General features: G+C 30.5%; 1 protein-coding gene across 4 annotated transcripts in view; it reads right to left on the bottom strand.

Moving 5' to 3' along the window:
* Window positions 1–18,249, bottom strand: part of LOC126743489 (dipeptidyl aminopeptidase-like protein 6) — a 93,979-nt gene that overhangs the window by 17,445 nt on the left and 58,285 nt on the right. For all 4 annotated transcript variants that reach the window (XM_050450594.1, XM_050450592.1, XM_050450593.1 and 1 more), the window contains 8 exons: window positions 16,179–16,349; window positions 15,982–16,122; window positions 15,856–15,930; window positions 11,819–11,871; window positions 5,189–5,403; window positions 2,692–2,885; window positions 2,527–2,630; window positions 1,517–1,646 (listed from right to left, as the gene is read on the bottom strand). In XM_050450594.1, the coding sequence (XP_050306551.1) occupies window positions 1,517–1,646; window positions 2,527–2,630; window positions 2,692–2,885; window positions 5,189–5,403; window positions 11,819–11,871; window positions 15,856–15,930; window positions 15,982–16,122; window positions 16,179–16,349 (1,083 nt within the window). The remainder of the gene's footprint in view (window positions 1–1,516; window positions 1,647–2,526; window positions 2,631–2,691; window positions 2,886–5,188; window positions 5,404–11,818; window positions 11,872–15,855; window positions 15,931–15,981; window positions 16,123–16,178; window positions 16,350–18,249) is intronic.

The raw sequence follows: 18,249 nt of genomic DNA on the forward strand, positions 1-18,249 counted from the left end.
ATTTTGTGAAACAAAGTTGATGCTTTAACTTCCTGGAAGTGCCAGAAAATAACTTCAGTTACTTCAGAATTGCTTCAAATGTGTGGTAAAGTTGCTTTAACTACTTTGAATTCAAGTACACGACTCTAATCAGTTGTAACTTTTTTTAAGGAACTCTTTGAACAAAATTGATGTTTTAAACTGCCTGGAAGCTTAAAAAAATTACTCTCGATAGTCTGAACTTCCTGAATGTGCCAAAAAATGACTTTAGTCATTTCAAAATCACCTCGAATTCCTGGAAAACGCGCTTTAACTACTTTGAACTTAAGTGACTATTATTCTAGGGAGTTAAACCTTTTTCCATGCAACCCTCTGGAAAAAATTGATTTTTTTAACTGTCTAGAACTATCAGAAAATGACTCTCAATAGTCTGGACGTACCAAAAAATAACGTCAATTACTTCAAAATTGCTTCAAATGCCTGGAAAAGTTGCTTTAATTACTTAGAACTCAAGTGGCCATTCCAGGCAATTAAAGTTTCTTCCAAGCAATTTTGTGAAACAAAATTGATGCTTTAACTTCCTGGAATTGCCGTAAAATGACTTCAGTTACGTCAAAATGGCCTCAAATGCCTGGAAAAGTTGCTGTAATTACTGAGAAGTTAAGTGACTATTCCAGGCAGTTGAAGCTTCTTTCAAGCAATTCTGTGCAAAAAACAGTGATGCCTTCAACCGACTGGAAGTGCCGGAAAATGACTTCAGTTACGTCAAAATTGCCTCAAATGACTAAAAAAGCTGCTTTAAGTATTTTGAACTCAAGCGACTATTCTAGGCATTTAAAGCTTTTTCCAAGCAACTCTCTGGAAAAAATAGATAATTCAACTGCCTGGAAGTATTAGAAAATGATTTTCAATAGTCTCAACTACCTAGACGTACCAAAAAATGACTTTAGTCATTTCAAAATCACCTCGAATTCCTGGAAAACGCGCTTTAACTACTTTGAACTTAAGTGACTATTCTAGGGAGTTAAACCTTTTTCCATGCAACCCTCTGGAAAAAATTGATGTTTTTAACTGTTTAGAACTATCAGAAAATGATTCTCAATAGTCGGAACGTACCAAAAAATAACGTCAATTACTCCAAAATCGCTTGAAATGCCTGGAAAAGTTGCTTTAATTACTGAGAACTTAAGTGACTATTCCAGGCAATAGAAGCTTTTTCCAGATAATTTGCTGGAAGAAATTATTGCTTTTAACTATCTGGAAGGGTCTGAAAATGACTGCCGTTAGTCTCAACTGCCTGGACGTAACGAAAAATGACTTTAAAATTGACGATATCTTAATAATCTCAAATTTTATTACTTCAGACTTTATGATAACATATTTTAGGACACAAACAAAGGATGAAACTCTTAACATCTCCCCCGCCCCTCTTCCCTGAAATCCAACTGCGGTCAGTAAATCCCCAAGCGACAACCCCCAATTACAAATTGGACAAAACCACCCTTTACGGTTGGGCGAAGGGCGTTTAAAAACTGACCTCAATGCACGTCCAGTTCGGGGCTAGACAAGCGGACACGATGCTCAAATTCTGTGCGCGGTTCACCCACACCACCGCCACTTGCGTATTCTTTTGACCGATCCAACCCGCCGACGTCATGTAGTAATCCCTAAAAAAGAAGATAATAATAATAATCATACAAGATCAATAAATTCCACAAAAATCAATAAATACAATGAATACATTGAGAATCGATGATTTGACAAAACAAGACAATTTAAGTTAATATAGAATGCATGGATGATAATTATAAAATGGTAACATATGTATGTAGGCTTCCAGATTAAGTTGTGGCCTATTTGATATATTCATGAGGTTCATTTTTAACCCTCTGAATGCCATTTTGATTTTAAGATTTTTTTAAAAATTTTTGAGGACATTTCAATTTTTTTTTAATATTGAAAGTATTTTTTTCCAAAAATTTCAATATGACTGTGAATATTCAAATAACGTTTATTATTAAAACCATTGACACCATTCTTATTTTAGAACTTTTTTTTAATTTTTGAAAAATTTTGAAATTTTAGTTTTTTTTGCAAAATTTTGACATTTTAACCCTCTCAATGTTTTCCTTTTTTTAGTCCATTTCTTCTAATAATATTTTTCTGGAAAATGTTTTATATAATAAGTGAACCTTCTCCGTGAACCGAATATATTTTTCACTAAGTTTCCGTGGCAAATTCAAACCTATTTTAATTTATTTCTTGTATCATCCCTTTATATTCAAATTAAAAAAGAATGCCGCTGCAACCCTCCTTAACCAAACGTCCTCAGAGCGTTTATACCGATACAAACCACATCTAATTTAACCCTTAAAACCCCCCACTTAACCTAATCAAATCCCTGTTCCTGGCACACACCCCCTTAATCTAAGTTATACACAAACACAATCTGTTCCATTTAATGGAACGCTTATTGCCGAGGGTGGAGATTTGCTTCTATTAGTTACTCGTTTATATATTATGATCGACGTTAAAATGTTTACTTACTGTCCCGTTAAGGCCTTCGGCGGTAATACTTGATGGTATTCCAAACTGGTCAAGTTTGTCAGGTCCACCACCCACAGTTCCACTTGGGGTATAGGAGTACCAGGCTTAAAGAAAAAATTACATATAAATGCACATCTGAATATTGAAGATGGTACAGGTACTTACAGTGGGATATCGAACAGTTTTCGAATCGGGAAAGGACATCGGCCTGACGGAGTCTTTTCCAGCCGTTAAGACGGCACCAGTTTGGAACCAAGGAAAATTGAAGATGCCCACCTCGGTGTCGTTGAAGGTGGCGTAGAGGAGGTGGGTGCCGTCGTAGGAGGTCCAGAGGGCCTCCTGGCTTTGGAAGATGTTCTCTGAAATGAAATTTTGTGCTTAGGTGGGTAAATCTAAAGGTAATCAAAGGAGAGAAGGAAATAGTTTAAGTGACAATGATGGACAGGATGCACCTAACTTATAATCTAAAGGAAATGAAGATGAAGAAAAGTTTTTTTTAATAAAATAAGTTTTTATCTGCTTCAGGCAAAATATTGTGTGATTTTTTCCAAGAATCATCCAGTCCAACCTAGTTAAGCACTTTGAACGAATCTGGACAGTTCATTGACTAGAAAATTTCTTGAAAAACTAGGAATCACTTCAATTGCCTGGAATAAATAAGGAATTACGTGCAGGCATCTGAAAAGTGAATTTTGAACTTCTTGGAAAACTGGGAATTACTCCAATTGCGTGGAATAAATAAAAAATTATATCCAGGCAGTTGAAATATATAATAAACCCCTTGAAAAAACTAAGAATTACGTCTTAGTTGTAAAATACATTTTGACGTTCCAAAGCAAAACTAGAAATGACTTGGTTTTTGTAAAGCCGTTGATAATATCAAATTTTTTTTTAATGCATTGAAAACTGCTTAGTAACTCGAGAGCAGTTGTTAACTAATCATGAGTTATTTATTATATTGGGTATTACGTCACTTATAGCAAAAATCAATTTAGAAATTTTTATCTCACACGCTCAAAAATTGAAAAGAAGAAGAAAATAGACTTATTAATTTTTGAGCGTGTGAGATAAAAATTTCTAAATTGATTTTTGCTATAAGTGACATAATATTCAATATAATAAGTAATTCATTATGAATTCGTCACAACAATACTGATTTTACTTAAACTAGGTCTACTTAGACTAACTCGCTAAGAAAGAACACCTAAGCCTCGTTAATAAGTTCAGGGACACCGACACCACAGAAACTAAGTCAGCATTTGCTAACCATTTATTATCAACGGGTCATAGTTTTTCCGTCCCTGAAAATGTTTCCATTGTTCACGAGTGCCCTTAGGATAAAAAGTTGGATCTCTTGGAGAAAATGGAAATCACCAAAGCCAAAAAGAGTCCAATTTTGACATGCGTTAATGATGTTTTCACCTTTGAGCCAGGACTTATCTTTAATAATCTTATCTAGCCTCTTGTTTCTGCTCACGATACGCATAATATGCCTTTGACTCTAATATTCACAAGCAGGACTGGCCGTGTGATTAACGGTCTGGTGTTTCACCGAGATCGACTTTAGAGCATGGGTTTAAATACTACACCTGTCACGTTTTATATTTTTTATATTTTTTGTTGAATTTTTGTGCCGTGTTATTGTTTTTATTATAAAATATGTGAGTATTCTCAGATTTAAATTTTATTTGTCAGTACTTAGTAGGTCATCTAACTATAAGGTAATTTTAACTAATTTTTAATATTCGATTTTGTTTTAGTGTAAGGTTTTATTGTAGTTACGTGTGTTTTTCTGTTTATTGTAGGTCTGATGATGCTTTATTAGCGAAGCATGTTACCTGATTAATAAAAAGACATTTTGAGATTGAGACTTAGAGTTTTCATTTTTTCTCTAGTTACGTAGGTCTCTTTGAGATAATGGATGAGTTCTTTCAATCAAATTAAACTAATCATGTCTATAGTGATTTTAAAACAGTTATTAGTTATATATAAGTAGTGAATTTGAATCTGTTAAATAATTGGGTTTTTTACTGTGATTTCAAATTTTCATCGATACGACATAAGAAAAATAGAATAGTTTTTCTTAACAGTGAAGTTAAGCCTGTCAAACAATTCAATATTTATTAACTTACTTGAAACGTGATAAAACATTTATCTTAGAAGTGATTTCAAAGGTTGATGGGCCTGAAACCTGAACCTTTAAAAAAAATTCTAGGCTCGGATATGCTAAAATATAGACTAAATGGTCATGGAAATTATTAAATATTTATCAGCATGGTAATTTGCAATAAAAGCTTTATCTTTACAGTGACTTTTATGGCGCCAACGTTGTAAGAAATATTCTTTACCTTCTTGCCTAGTAAAACATGAAAACTCAATAAATGCACTAAAACACTAAAAACGTCATCGGATCTCCTAACAACAGGTGAGACGAATGTCAGATAGGAAAAACCGATTTTCCGGGACCGCGCCTTCCGGTTTAACAAGCAAATGCAACACGTTTCCGGTCCTGTCCTAGGCCCTCTATATAAGTGCTACTCATCTTCACTTCCAGTGAAACACCAACTTGTTGAACGGATTATTCCATTTCCGACGATTGGTGCATACTAAACACGTAAAACTGTCCGGAATAATAATAATAATAATTTTTAATTGGACCCACCTTGATAGAGCCAGTCCGAGATGCCGTTGTACACTACTTCCGGTTGTCCGGTAAATGTTAATCTAGTATCAGTCTCGTCTTCTGGGGAGGCCTTGTAGTAGATATCGTTGTTAAAGACTATGAGGAGTGAAGTGGTGTCTCCCAGCCAACTGACGTACTGGACACGTTCCGGTTGGGCTTTTGGAGAAAATTCCAATCGTACCGGAATGTTATGACTAAAAAAAAAGAAAATTTCGCTTGTAAACAACTGTTTTCATTATAAGCATTCCAGGCAAGAGTTGCTATCTCGCTTTGAATTAATGGTTCTGAGAGCGATGTCGCGTGCTCGACATGGAATATTTTAAGGGAATAGCGTTGACCTGGATATTTACAATTGTTAGGATCTAGTCGGGAATTAATTGGCCCTTTTTTTCGCACGATATTTATCGTTATGTGAATAATAGCTGGGGTTTATGAGGAAGAATAAGGCAAAAATCTGCTATTTTTATTTTTAAGTTATTTGCTTAACAGGGTATGCAATAATAGTGATATAAACACTTTTTCTTTCTGATATCAAATGAAAATTTACGGTGAAACATAATTACAAGAATAAAAAGTGGATTTATTATGAAATCATACAATTAAGGGAAAAGAGGGATGGGTTATACCGGGTAGTGCGTCGCCGAGCGGAACATAGGAAAACCCATGTAAATTTTAAGGGGGTCAATTATTGGCTTCCCTGTACATTTTACAGAAAAAATGTAAGATAACTTTTTGAAGAGACCAATCTGGCAAACCCTCTTGCAAAGTTTCAAAAAATTTTAATAAATATTTTCTCAACATTATAGATAATATTAATGCTCATAAAGTGGTAATTAATCAGTTGGATAATGTATGAATTGCATTGGGAGACATAAAAGCAGTTGGATTAGATTCTATACCCTTCTTCATTTTTAAGGGCTTTTCTGATTTTTTTTGTTTTCCTTTATTAAACCTATTTAATTCACGACGTAAAACTAAATTTTTTTTTATCTTACTAGAAATATATTTCAACTTCACTATACAGGGTGGTCCATTTAACTTGAGACATCGCAATATCTCGAAAACTAAACATGTATTCAGAAAATGTTTCATGTGAAGTTTGAATGGTTTCCAGGGGGCCATAAAATGGCGTCATTGGTTTGACCTTGAGTAGACGTCTTTAAGGTCAAATGAAGGTCAACTTCATTTTTTTGCATAGAAACCTTCGAAGAATAAATAATAATAATAATGAGTGAAAAATTTCGGTTGATAAGTATAGGAGTAATAGGAGTAACGGAAATATTTCCGTTACTCATATAAACCTGTTAAAGAGCTTAAATGGGGAGTTTATAAGGGTATCGGCAACCCATACTTGGTAACGTTATAAACGTTTAAGTTGTGAGTCAACAGTAACCAAACTATTTCCGTAACCGTTATAAAACTTACCAGAAGAACCTTTAAAAAACTTAAGCGATATAAGCTAGTGTTGAAAATATTGTGGTTACTCTTATATACTTTGCCTATAAGAATAGTGTTCAAAATAGTTCTATCACTATTTTCTGTCATATGTCACTTGTCACTTTTCACGGCTTGTCAGATGTTTCTAAATATAAATATATTTTTTTCTCTGTTATACACATTGGCATACCGTTGTGGTTCTTTTCTGCCTCTCAAAAACAATAATACAATGACTTGTCACTATGGTGACATGAGAATCATGATATACTAGGTATAACATATTAAAAATGGAGGAGACAGAAAATAATTTATTACCTTGAGATAATGGAATTAAGAGTAATTTGTATCTAAAAATGTATGTGCGAATGATTTTTTACTGTAAATGTAACTAATTCACTTCGAAAAAATATAGGGGCCATCAAAATACCTAGTATTTTTTATATTGCATTTAGATATTAATGAAATCATAACCTTTAATTTTTTTAATATTACACAATTTATTGTCGGGAGCTTTTGTTTCGTGAAATAGTTGAACCATAAATAGTAAAATCGTGATGAATTTCTACAAAATAAGTGAAATATATTGATTTTTTGGTACTTCTTTTTTATGTTTATGTTTATTGTTCAAAACAATCATGGCGGAAGTCTAAGTAACGTTATATACCATTTCGAAAGCATTATGTCACTCAAAGAGCTGTTAAATAACTATTAGTGATGGTATATAACTTAACGACCTTTATATAACCCTATGACTACAGGCACGCAAGACGTGCCGCGAATAGAAAAATTAAAGACACTCATTTTACTTCAAACAATTAAGTTTTGACCAAATTTGATTTTTTCCTAATAAATACGAGACCTCAGCTAACTAAAGTAATGTTTAATATAATTAAGTATATTTTCTCTTCTCGAATATGTTCTCTTCCAAAATATGATTTATTTCCTCAACAAAAGGCATCAAAAACCTTTCAACATCGGGTGGTTTGCTTTTTCCACTATAAATACCAATTGCCACTAGCTTTAATTGAGGTACTTAGTAATTTTAGTTTTTAATTAGTGACACATAAAAAATACTTTTAATGCATCTAGTGTTTAAGTGTATTTTTTTTAATATACCCTAAGGTATTTACTATTTACTAGTGAAAACTAGAGCAAAATCGGCCGACTAATTAACGAGCAATGAATTTTTATGCAAAATGAGTCAAAAAAAATATGAGTGTTTTCATTAGTGACACCTAAAAAATACTTTTAATGCATCTAGTGTTTAGGTGTATTTTTTTTATTATACCTTAAGGTATTTACTATTCAGTAGTGGAAACTAGAGCAAAATCGGCCTACTAATTAACGAGCAATGAATTTTTATGCAAAATGAGTCAAAAAAAATATGAGTGTTTTAATTAGTGACACCTAAAAAATACTTTTAATGCATCTAGTGTTTAAGTGTATTTTTTTTATTATACCTTAAGGTATTTACTATTCAATAGTGGAAACTAGAGCAAAATCGACTTACTAATTAACGAGCAATGAATTTTTATGCAAAATGAGTCAAAAAAAATATGAGTGTTTTCAATAGTGACACCTAAAAAATACTTTTAATGCGTCTAGTGTTTAGGTGCATTTTTTTTATTATACCTTAAGATACTTACTATTCAGTAGTGGAAACTAGAGCAAAATTGGCCTACTAATTAACGAGCAATGAATTTTTATGCAAAATGAGTCAAAAAAAATATGAGTGTTTTAAATAGTGACACCTAAAAAATACTTTTAATGCATCTAGTGTTTAGGTGTATTTTTTTATTATATCCTAAGGTATTTACTATTTACTAGTGAAAACTAGAGCAAAATCGGCCGACTAATTAACGAGCAATGAATTTTTATGCAAAATGAGTCAAAAAAAATATGAGTGTTTTCATTAGTGACACCTAAAAAATACTTTTAATGCGTCTAGTGTTTAGGTGTATTTTTTTTATTATACCTTAAGGTATTTACTATTCAGTAGTAGAAACTAGAGCAAAATCGGCCTACTAATTAACGAGCAATGAATTTTTATGCAAAATGAGTCAAAAAAAATATGAGTGTTTTCATTAGTGACACCTAAAAAATACTTTAAATGCATCTAGTGTTTAGGTGTATTTTTTTTATTATACCTTAAGGTATTTACTATTCAGTAGTGGAAACTAGAGCAAAATCGGCCGACTAATTAACGAGCAATGAATTTTTATGCAAAATGAGTCAAAAAAAATATGAGTGTTTTAAATAGTGACACCTAAAAAATACTTTTATTGCGTCTAGTGTTTAGGTGCATTTTTTTATTATACCCTAAGGTATTTACTATTCAGTAGTAGAAACTAGAGCAAAATCGGCCTACTAATTAACGAGCAATGAATTTTTATGCAAAATGAGTCAAAAAAAATATGAGTGTATTCATTAGTGACACCTAAAAAATACTTTTAATGCGTCTAGTGTTTAAATGCATTTTTTTTATTATATCCTAAGGTATTTACTATTCACTAGTGGAAACTAGAGCAAAATCGGCCTACTAATTAACGAGCAATGAATTTTTATGCAAAATGAGTCAAAAAAAATATGAGTGTTTTCATTAGTGACACCTAAAAAATACTTTTAATGCATCTAGTGTTTAAGTGTATTTTTTTTATTATACCCTAAGGTATTTACTATTCACTAGTGGAAACAAGAGCAAAATCGGCCGACTAATTAACGAGCAATGAATTTTTATGCAAAATGAGTCAAAAAAAATATGAGTGTTTTAAATAGTGACACCTAAAAAATACTTTTAATGTGTCTAGTGTTTAGGTGCATTTTTTTTATTATACCCTAAGGTATTTACTATTTACTAGTGGAAACTAGGGCAAAATCGGTTAACTAATTAATGAGCAACGAATTTTTTAGTAAAATAAGTCAAAAAAATATGAGTGTTTTCATTAGTGACACCTAAAAAATACTTTTAATGCGTCTAGTGTTTAGGTGCATTTTTTTTATTATGCCCTAAGGTATTTTCTATTTACTAGTGGAAACTGGGGCAAAATCGGTCAACTAATTAATGAGCAACGAATTTTTTAGTAAAATAAGTCAAAAAAATATGAGTGTTTTCATTAGTGACACCTAAAAAATACTTTTAATGCATCTAGTGTTTAGGTGTATTTTTTTTATTATACCCTAAGGTATTTACTATTCAGTAGTAGAAACTAAAGCAATATCGGCCTATTAATTAACGAGCAATGAATTTTTATGCAAAATGAGTCAAAAAAAATATGAGTTTTTTCATTAGTGACACCTAAAATAGTAACATAGTATAAATACCAATTGCCACTGGCTTTAATTGAAGTACAAAAATATTAAACAGTATTGGCCAGAATTCGTCCTTAGAGCTTTTATATATTGGCAACCCGTCTATGTTAATATTCAAAGAAATATTTGATATATTCTGAAGGCTCTCTTGACATTGATTTAAACAAAATCCAAGGCCTTGATGCCAATAGTATCGTGTGATTTTATAGGTCTAAAGAATTTAAGATCATCTGCATAAAGCAAAAACCCGAGTGTTTAAAACATTTAAATATATCATTTATAAATATTATGAAAAAAAGGGGGCCCAAATGAGATCCTTGGGGCACCCCCGACGTTACATTAACTATTTCGGAGTTTACGCAGACTGTGAACCTTCGATTTGAGAGGTAAGATTCAACCCATTTTAAAAGAAAACCACCCACCTCTACCAAAGCTAGTTTTTTTAGCAAAATTGAAATGTTAATTTTATCGAAGGCCTTGCTGAAGTCCGTGTAGACGCTATCAACCTGAATACGTTCCGTACCTTATATAAACTCTTTAAAATTACCATAAGTAACGGTTACTAAAAGTTTTATAAATTAGTGATGGAAAACGCTATATCACCCCATTATATATATGTAGGTTACAGTAACACTATAAACATAAAATATTACTAGAGTAATTTTATAAAACCCCAAAACTTGCTTATATATCTTTGTTACCTTTATAAAACCCTTATATATCTTGTATGTTACTATAAGTTGCGGCAAATGTTTATTGGGTACTCCCTTATGGCTATATTTTTCAAGCAAAAAAAAATTGTTTTTTTTTTGTGTACAGGGGGATTATAAAAAACTACATTTTAAAAAAAATTTCACTTATACAGGGTATTCACAAAAGTGACAGTAGACATTTATGTTTTTTTTTAATGGAACACTACTTATATATTATTTGATTTTTAGATTCTTCGTAAAATTCTAAGAAATTTAATGTATTAGATATTATACTTTAATAAAGTAGTTTTTGAATCAGAGACATTTGAAATTTGTTTTTTTTCAACTTTAAGACTATAACTACTTCTCATAGAATGATTCTTATATTCCTATCTTAACTTTGTAAAATGTGTTTATTAAAAGAAAAAAATGCTACTGTTACTTGTCTTTGTTTTTTCTTAAAATATCAGAAAAAAATCATGGATAACGTTAGAGACAGATCTTTAAAAGTTAAGGTAGAAATGTGAAAATCATTCTATCCTATAGCAAATAGTTACGGATTGATGACCTCTTGAAGTTGAAAAAAGACGATTTTCAACTGTCTCTATTTCAAAAACAATTTGATTAATGTATGATTTGTAATAGACCAAATTGCTTAAATTTTGACGCGAAATCAGAAAAAAAATATTATAGAGTATTTAGATTGTTTATGTAAGACTTAATTAAGATTTTTCCGTTTGTTCATTAATAAATAAACACATTTTAAGAAATTTCGAACAGAGAAATCCTATCGAAAATTAGAATCAAAACTGCCTTGGCCAGCTGCTAATTTAATAAAAAAATTCTCCACTGTCAAACACCTAATACCCCACTAAAACACATACTTTCCAGATACATTTGCAGAACACCTCCTCTGCAACACGATATCGCCTAACCGTTTATATAAAACAGCACTTTTAACGTATAGTTTTACCTTACAAACGCCGGTATCTGACGAGGAAAAACAAAAACATTTCCAGGATACATTCTCGGGAAATATCATTTTAAATTTTCAATTCAACATGTGTATTTGATAGGAAAGTTTTCCCCGGCATAGAGAGAAATAGAGATAGCTTTAGGTGGTAAATAGATAACATACAAACATATATGATAATATTATTTGTGTACTCACTCTTTTTCCACGGCGTAAACAGTATAGAGGGCGGTGAAAGATTGTCTGTAAACCTAAAAAAAAATAAATTAATTAGGTGCAGACCAATCACAAGTGTAATAATTAACATGCACAGGAGTGTATTCATTTTCTTTACATTTTTTTTTAATCTCACAATATATGCATGGATAAAGGAGCATCTTGGGATACTCTATATATATATTTTCTTCTATTAGTCAATTTCAACCAATTAATTAAGGGTCTTGCTGCGACCCTGTATATTTTCAAATTGGACCGATGAGGAGAGTAATAAGGACCATTAAAATGCACAAGAGTGTACCCATATTGTTTTTGTTTGGAGAGGAGGAGCTTTTTGGGATACACTGTAAATGTTGTCTTTTTTTTTGTTGGACAATAAATTCCTTCTCTAACTTAGTACCCTATCAGAATTAATTAATCAAATGTTCTAGGGCAACCCTCAATATATACAAATTGGACTAATCAGAGAACAGTTAAAAACCATTATTCTCAAACAACTTGTAACTAATTAAAGAGTCTCATATAAATACTTAGAATGCCCTTGATATTTTTTAAACTTGACCAATAAGAACCTCTAATTACTTCCTTAAAGCGGTGGTTAAAGTGCACAGGATCGTACTATTAAACAACCCTTTATATATTATTCGCCTTATAACTTATACTAGGGCCGGATTAACATCAATCCCTAATCCTCTAAGAACAGAATTGAAAATTACCCACCCTTCACCTTTGCACTTAGATATATCCAGGAGAAAGCAGTACAAACACAAGCATCAGATGTAATTTAGATAGCGGGGCAAGTTAAAGGGAGGTCAGGGGAAGGAAGGATTAAAGGGCATCGCTGATTTAACTAAGGCAGTTATGGATTTTCGCGCTACGTTCTCCCTTTAAACTACCCTTTGTCACGCATCGCATTTTACAAGAGAAAATTTAATTTCCTTTCGGTTTTAATATTAGCGGTAGTACGCCTCTGATATATTTAACGCTCATAATGCACGTTCCTATTGGTCAAATTCAAAATTTAAAATTAAATTTAGCAGGAAGCTTAAGGTAGTCTTTCGTTAAATTGACTAGAAGGAACATTACTTTAGATGCCTGTAGAAAATTGAGAAGATCGAAAATTCAATCATGCCTCGAATAATCAAACCATTAAACTACCCGAAATTTAAAAGAAACTGCTTAGGACACGTAAACCAATCAACTGCCTGGACTTGAATAGTTAATAAGAAAATAATCATTCAGGGATTAACTCCACTGCCTGTATTAATCAAACCACTCAAATACCCGGATTTAAAACATAAATTACCTCAAAAAGTTACTAAATTACCTTAAATTGGCTCAACTAACTAAAATTAAAAAAAAACTGCTTGGGAAAATTAAATCACTTAACTGCCTGCCTATACTTGATAAAATATATAATCAATGGTTCAAACAAGCAATATGCTTTTCCACTTTCTTCAGTACGTTTTACTATCTGGTGATTCAAATAGAGGTAAATAATAAAATTACACAAAACTCTACTAATAAATACTAGTACGTTCCTGGCCCTTTTAACGGCCATAAATAAAGTTTTTGAGTTATGAAGATTTTGTACAATTGTTTTTTTTTTAATTATTATTTTTCCAAAATATTTTTTTCTCATCTTCTTGTACATATTTTGAGAAACCCTGAAATAGATGTCCAATAAAATTGTCCAAAGAATATTTGTACAAAATTTCAATATTGTGCCTAGTCAAGTTTTTGAGTTATGAACAATTTGTACAAATATTTTTTTTTTAGTTAGAATTTTTCAAAAAAATTTTTTTTTAATCTTCTTGTACATATTTTGAGAAACCCTAAAATAGGTGTTTAGCCAAATTGTACAGAGAATATTTGTACAAAATTTCAAAGTTATATCTAGTCAAGTTCGTGAGGTATGAATATTTCGTACAATTTTTTTTTAATATCAATTTAAAAAAAGAAAATTTTCAACTTCTTGTACAAATTTTGAGAAATGCTGAAACAGGGGTTCAATAAAATTGTCCAGAGAAGATTTGTACAAAATTTCAATATTGTGCCTAGTCAAGTTTTTGAGTTATGAACAATTTGTACAAATATTTTTTTTTTAGTTAGAATTTTTCAAAAAAAATTTTTTTTAATCTTCTTGTACATATTTTGAGAAACCCTGAAATAGGTGTCTAGCCAAATTATGCAGAGAATATTTGTACAAAATTTCAAAGTTGTATCTAGTCAAATTCGTGAGTTATGAATATTTTGTACAATTTTTTTTTAATTAAAATTAAAAAAAAAAAAATTTAACTTCTTGTACATATTTTGAGAAATGCTAAAATAGGGGTTCAATAAAATTGTCCAGAGAATATTTGTACAAAATTTCAATATTGTGCCTAGTCAAGTTTTTGAGTTATGAACAATTTGTACAAATATTTTTTTTTTAGTTAGAATTTTTCAAAAAATTTTTTTTTTAATCTTCTTGTACATATTTTGAGAAACCCTGAAATAGGTGTCTAGCCAAATTATGCAGAGAATATTTGTGCAAAATTTCAAAGTTGTAACTAGTCAAATTCGTGAGTTTTGAATATTTTGTACAATTTTTTTTTAATTAAAATTTAAAAAAAAATAAAATTTAACTTCTTGTACATATTTTGAGAAATGCTAAAACAGGGGTTCAATAAAATTGTACAGAGAATATTTGTGCAAAATTTCAAAGTTGTAACTAGTCAAATTCGTGAGTTATGAATATTTTGTACAATTTTTTTTTAATTAAAATTAAAAAAATAAAATTTAACTTCTTGTACATATTTTGAGAAATGCTAAAACAGGGGTTCAATAAAATTGTCCAGAGAATATTTGTACAAAATTTAAATATTGTGCCTAGTCAAGTTTTTGAGTTATGAACAATTTGTACAATTGTTTTTTTTAAATGAAAATTAAAAAAAAAACAAAATTTTTTCATCTTCTTGTACATATTTTGAGAAACCCTGAAATAGGTGTCTAGCCAAATTATGCAGAGAATATTTGTACAAAATTTCAAAGTTGTATCTAGTCAAATTCGTGAGTTATGAATATTTTGTACAATTTTTTTTTAATTAAAATTAAAAAAAAAAAAAATTTAACTTCTTGTACATATTTTGAGAAATGCTAAAACAGGGGTTCAATAAAATTGTCCAGAGAATATTTGTACAAAATTTAAATATTGTGCCTAGTCAAGTTTTTGAGTTATGAACAATTTGTACAATTGTTTTTTTTTAAATGAAAATTAAAAAAAAAAAAAATTTTTCATCTTCTTGTACATATTTTGAGAAACCCCAAAATACGTGTCTAGCCAAATTGCGCAGAGAATATTTGTTCAAAATGTCAAAGTTGTATCTAATCAAATTCGTGAGTTATGAATATTTTGTACAATTTTTTTTAATATCAATTTAAAAAAAGAAAATTTTCAACTTCTTGTACAAATTTTGTGAAATGCTGAAACAGGGGTTCAATAAAATTGTCCAGAGAATATTTGTACAAAATTTCAATATTGTACCTAGTCAAGTTTTTGAGTTATGAACATTTTGTACAATTGTTTCTTTTTAATTAGAATTTTTAAAAAAAAAATTTGTTTTCATTTTCTTGCACATATTTTGAGAAACCCTGAAATAGGTATCTAGCCAATTAATGCAGAGAATATTTGTGCAGAATTTCAAAGTTATATCTAGTGAAGTTCGTGAAATATGGTCATTTTCTACAATGGTTTTTTTTTAATTATTATTTTTCAAGAATTTTATTTTTCTCAACTTCTTGTACATATTTTAAGAAACCCTGAAATAGGTGTCCAGTCAAATTAATCAGAAACTATTTGTACAAAATTTAAATATTTAACCTAGTCAAGAAACGCACTTCAGGACCTCACTGGAAAATAATTACAACAAAAAATTTACAGCCATAAAAATTGATACGCGTCATTAAAGCGTCATATACCGCATCATAAAGTCGAACCTAAAACAACTGGATAAGACAATAAAACTCTGGATACTTACCACTTTAACGTTGTGCTGAAAGAGTACGTAATTTAGATTTTTCGAACACTGGTATCCTTTGACGTTTAATTGCCTCTGAAATAAAACGCGGGTCAGATTTAAAAATAATTGGGCCGGATTTATTACCAGTGTATTATTCGTAACTAAGATGGACACTGTAAAATTTTTATTCGTATCTAAAACGGCCAGACTGCCATCGTCCGACTGGAACACGAAATGATTGGAAGATATCCAGGAAGAAGGAAGACGTTTCGGAGTCAATTCGCCCTGGAAACGTTTATGGATTAGGCCGATATAGGTACCGGGAACGTTCCATTCTTTACCTGTAAATACTGTTCTAACTTCATTCTCTCTCCTTGCCAATATAAAAGCTCATCCACGTAACCTACTAGGAATATGGCCGCAACTATTCCCGATATCACTAGGCCGATCACCAATAAGGAGAATATTATTGACCACCAGTTATGGCCTTCGTCATCATGCAGTGCTAGCTCCTAAATAAGAATAAATTATTATTAATAAATAAGATTTAGATGAAGGCCGTTCCGCCCCTGGAATTTTTTTTAACGGTCCTTACTGTCAAACTGACTCACTCTAATTGGTCATAATTAATAGTTACCAGGGGTGGAGCGGGTTATTTTTTCGAATTGAAAGTAAGATTAATGTCAATAAATGATGTGTGTATCTGTATATATTCTATGTGGTTAATAAGAAACATGCGATAAGTATAACCTAAAGAAAATGTCCTTGCGATATATCTGGAATGCACTAATAATAAAAATAAGATATAGACCTCGGTAGCGGAAAAGGGAAATCCTACGAATGGGCCCAGATTCACGTTCCACCAATAAAATACCGAAATCTAATATAAAACATATTTCCGGTAACGGCTGATTTCCCGATACATCCGCTATCCGAAATCCGGATACGACCGCAAAAGTTTTTCCAATTTTTTTTTTGATTTAGGGTTTGTTTTTAATTTACCTTAAGAGGAATTATTTTATCGATTCTGGACTTGATTATCGTTTAAAATCATCAATTTAATATCTAATTGATTATCACTAAAATGGTCATCACAATCAATGTAACTGATAGGGGCTAATTAACGTTTTTATGACAGTATTGATTCTATGTTGCTCATAATAATTATTAATGAATCCTTAATTAAAATTCAATAAAAGCCCATCAATGCTTATTTTAGTGAAATAATTCCATAATAATAAATCACTATAATTCAATCAATTCTAGGCCAGTAAAATTCTATTTAAATCTAATCCTTTAGAATAATTATTATTATATATTTATTTAATTAATTTCTTGCTATTTAAGGCTTATTTAGATGATGATTAATATTTTATCGATTCCACGTCAATGATTTTTTACTACGAAATTTGAATCAAAAGACCTTTAAGCATTTTTATATTGATTCTTCTATAAAATCCCATCACTGTTTATTCTTACAACCGTGACGATTATTTTATTGATTTTGAACCAAATACCTGCATAATTAATGTTAATAATTCAATCAATTTTAGGCCAGTGAAGGCCTATTTAAATCTTTAACCCTTTAGTACATCAGCTGCTAAAGGCTTATTTGAATAATAAACATCATTTTATTGATCCCACGTCGATGTTCATTGATTTTAAATCAAAGCACTGATTTTTTTGTCGGTGATTCTTTAAATTGTTTATATTGATTACAATACAAAATCTCATCAATTCTAGTTTTTAAACTCTCACTGTGATAATTTATTATATTGATTTTAAGCAAATCATTACTATTATGACAAGGAACTTATTTGAATCACTATTTTGAACATTTTATCAGTTCTACACCGATAATTGTCTAATTGAGTAGCGAGTTTTTATATTGATTTAAAATTGCTCTATTGATTAATTAATACGCAACCAATATATGCTTAATTTAATAATAAGAATGAGTTTGTTGATCTCCTAATCACTAAAAATAATTATATCAATTCTACGCCAAATTGTTTATTTGATTATTAAAAAAAAACTAAAATTTTTTTGATGGGTGACATCTTAGAATCAACATTGATGATAATCTCTATAGATATAACTTATTTAAAAATAAATAATTGATTCTCTTTAAATTGTTTCATATTGATTTTGGATTGGCGGATATTTAAAATCAATAAATGTTATTGAATCAATACTCTATATCAGTGATTTTCTTGAATAGACGATTTTTGAAATTTATTGCGTATAATGTTAATCAATATTTCAATTTCAAGTGCAAAAATTTCAAATCCTTGTAATTATCATTTAATTAATTCTCTAATAATCAATACTAATTACAATCGAAACAGTGGTTGTTATTGATTCTTGATAGGAGTTCCTTGACGAAGTTTTTTTACTTTCAGACTAATTTTT

The sequence above is a fragment of the Anthonomus grandis genome, chromosome 13, assembly GCF_022605725.1.
Source record: "Anthonomus grandis grandis chromosome 13, icAntGran1.3, whole genome shotgun sequence".
Classification (NCBI taxonomy): domain Eukaryota; kingdom Metazoa; phylum Arthropoda; class Insecta; order Coleoptera; family Curculionidae; genus Anthonomus; species Anthonomus grandis.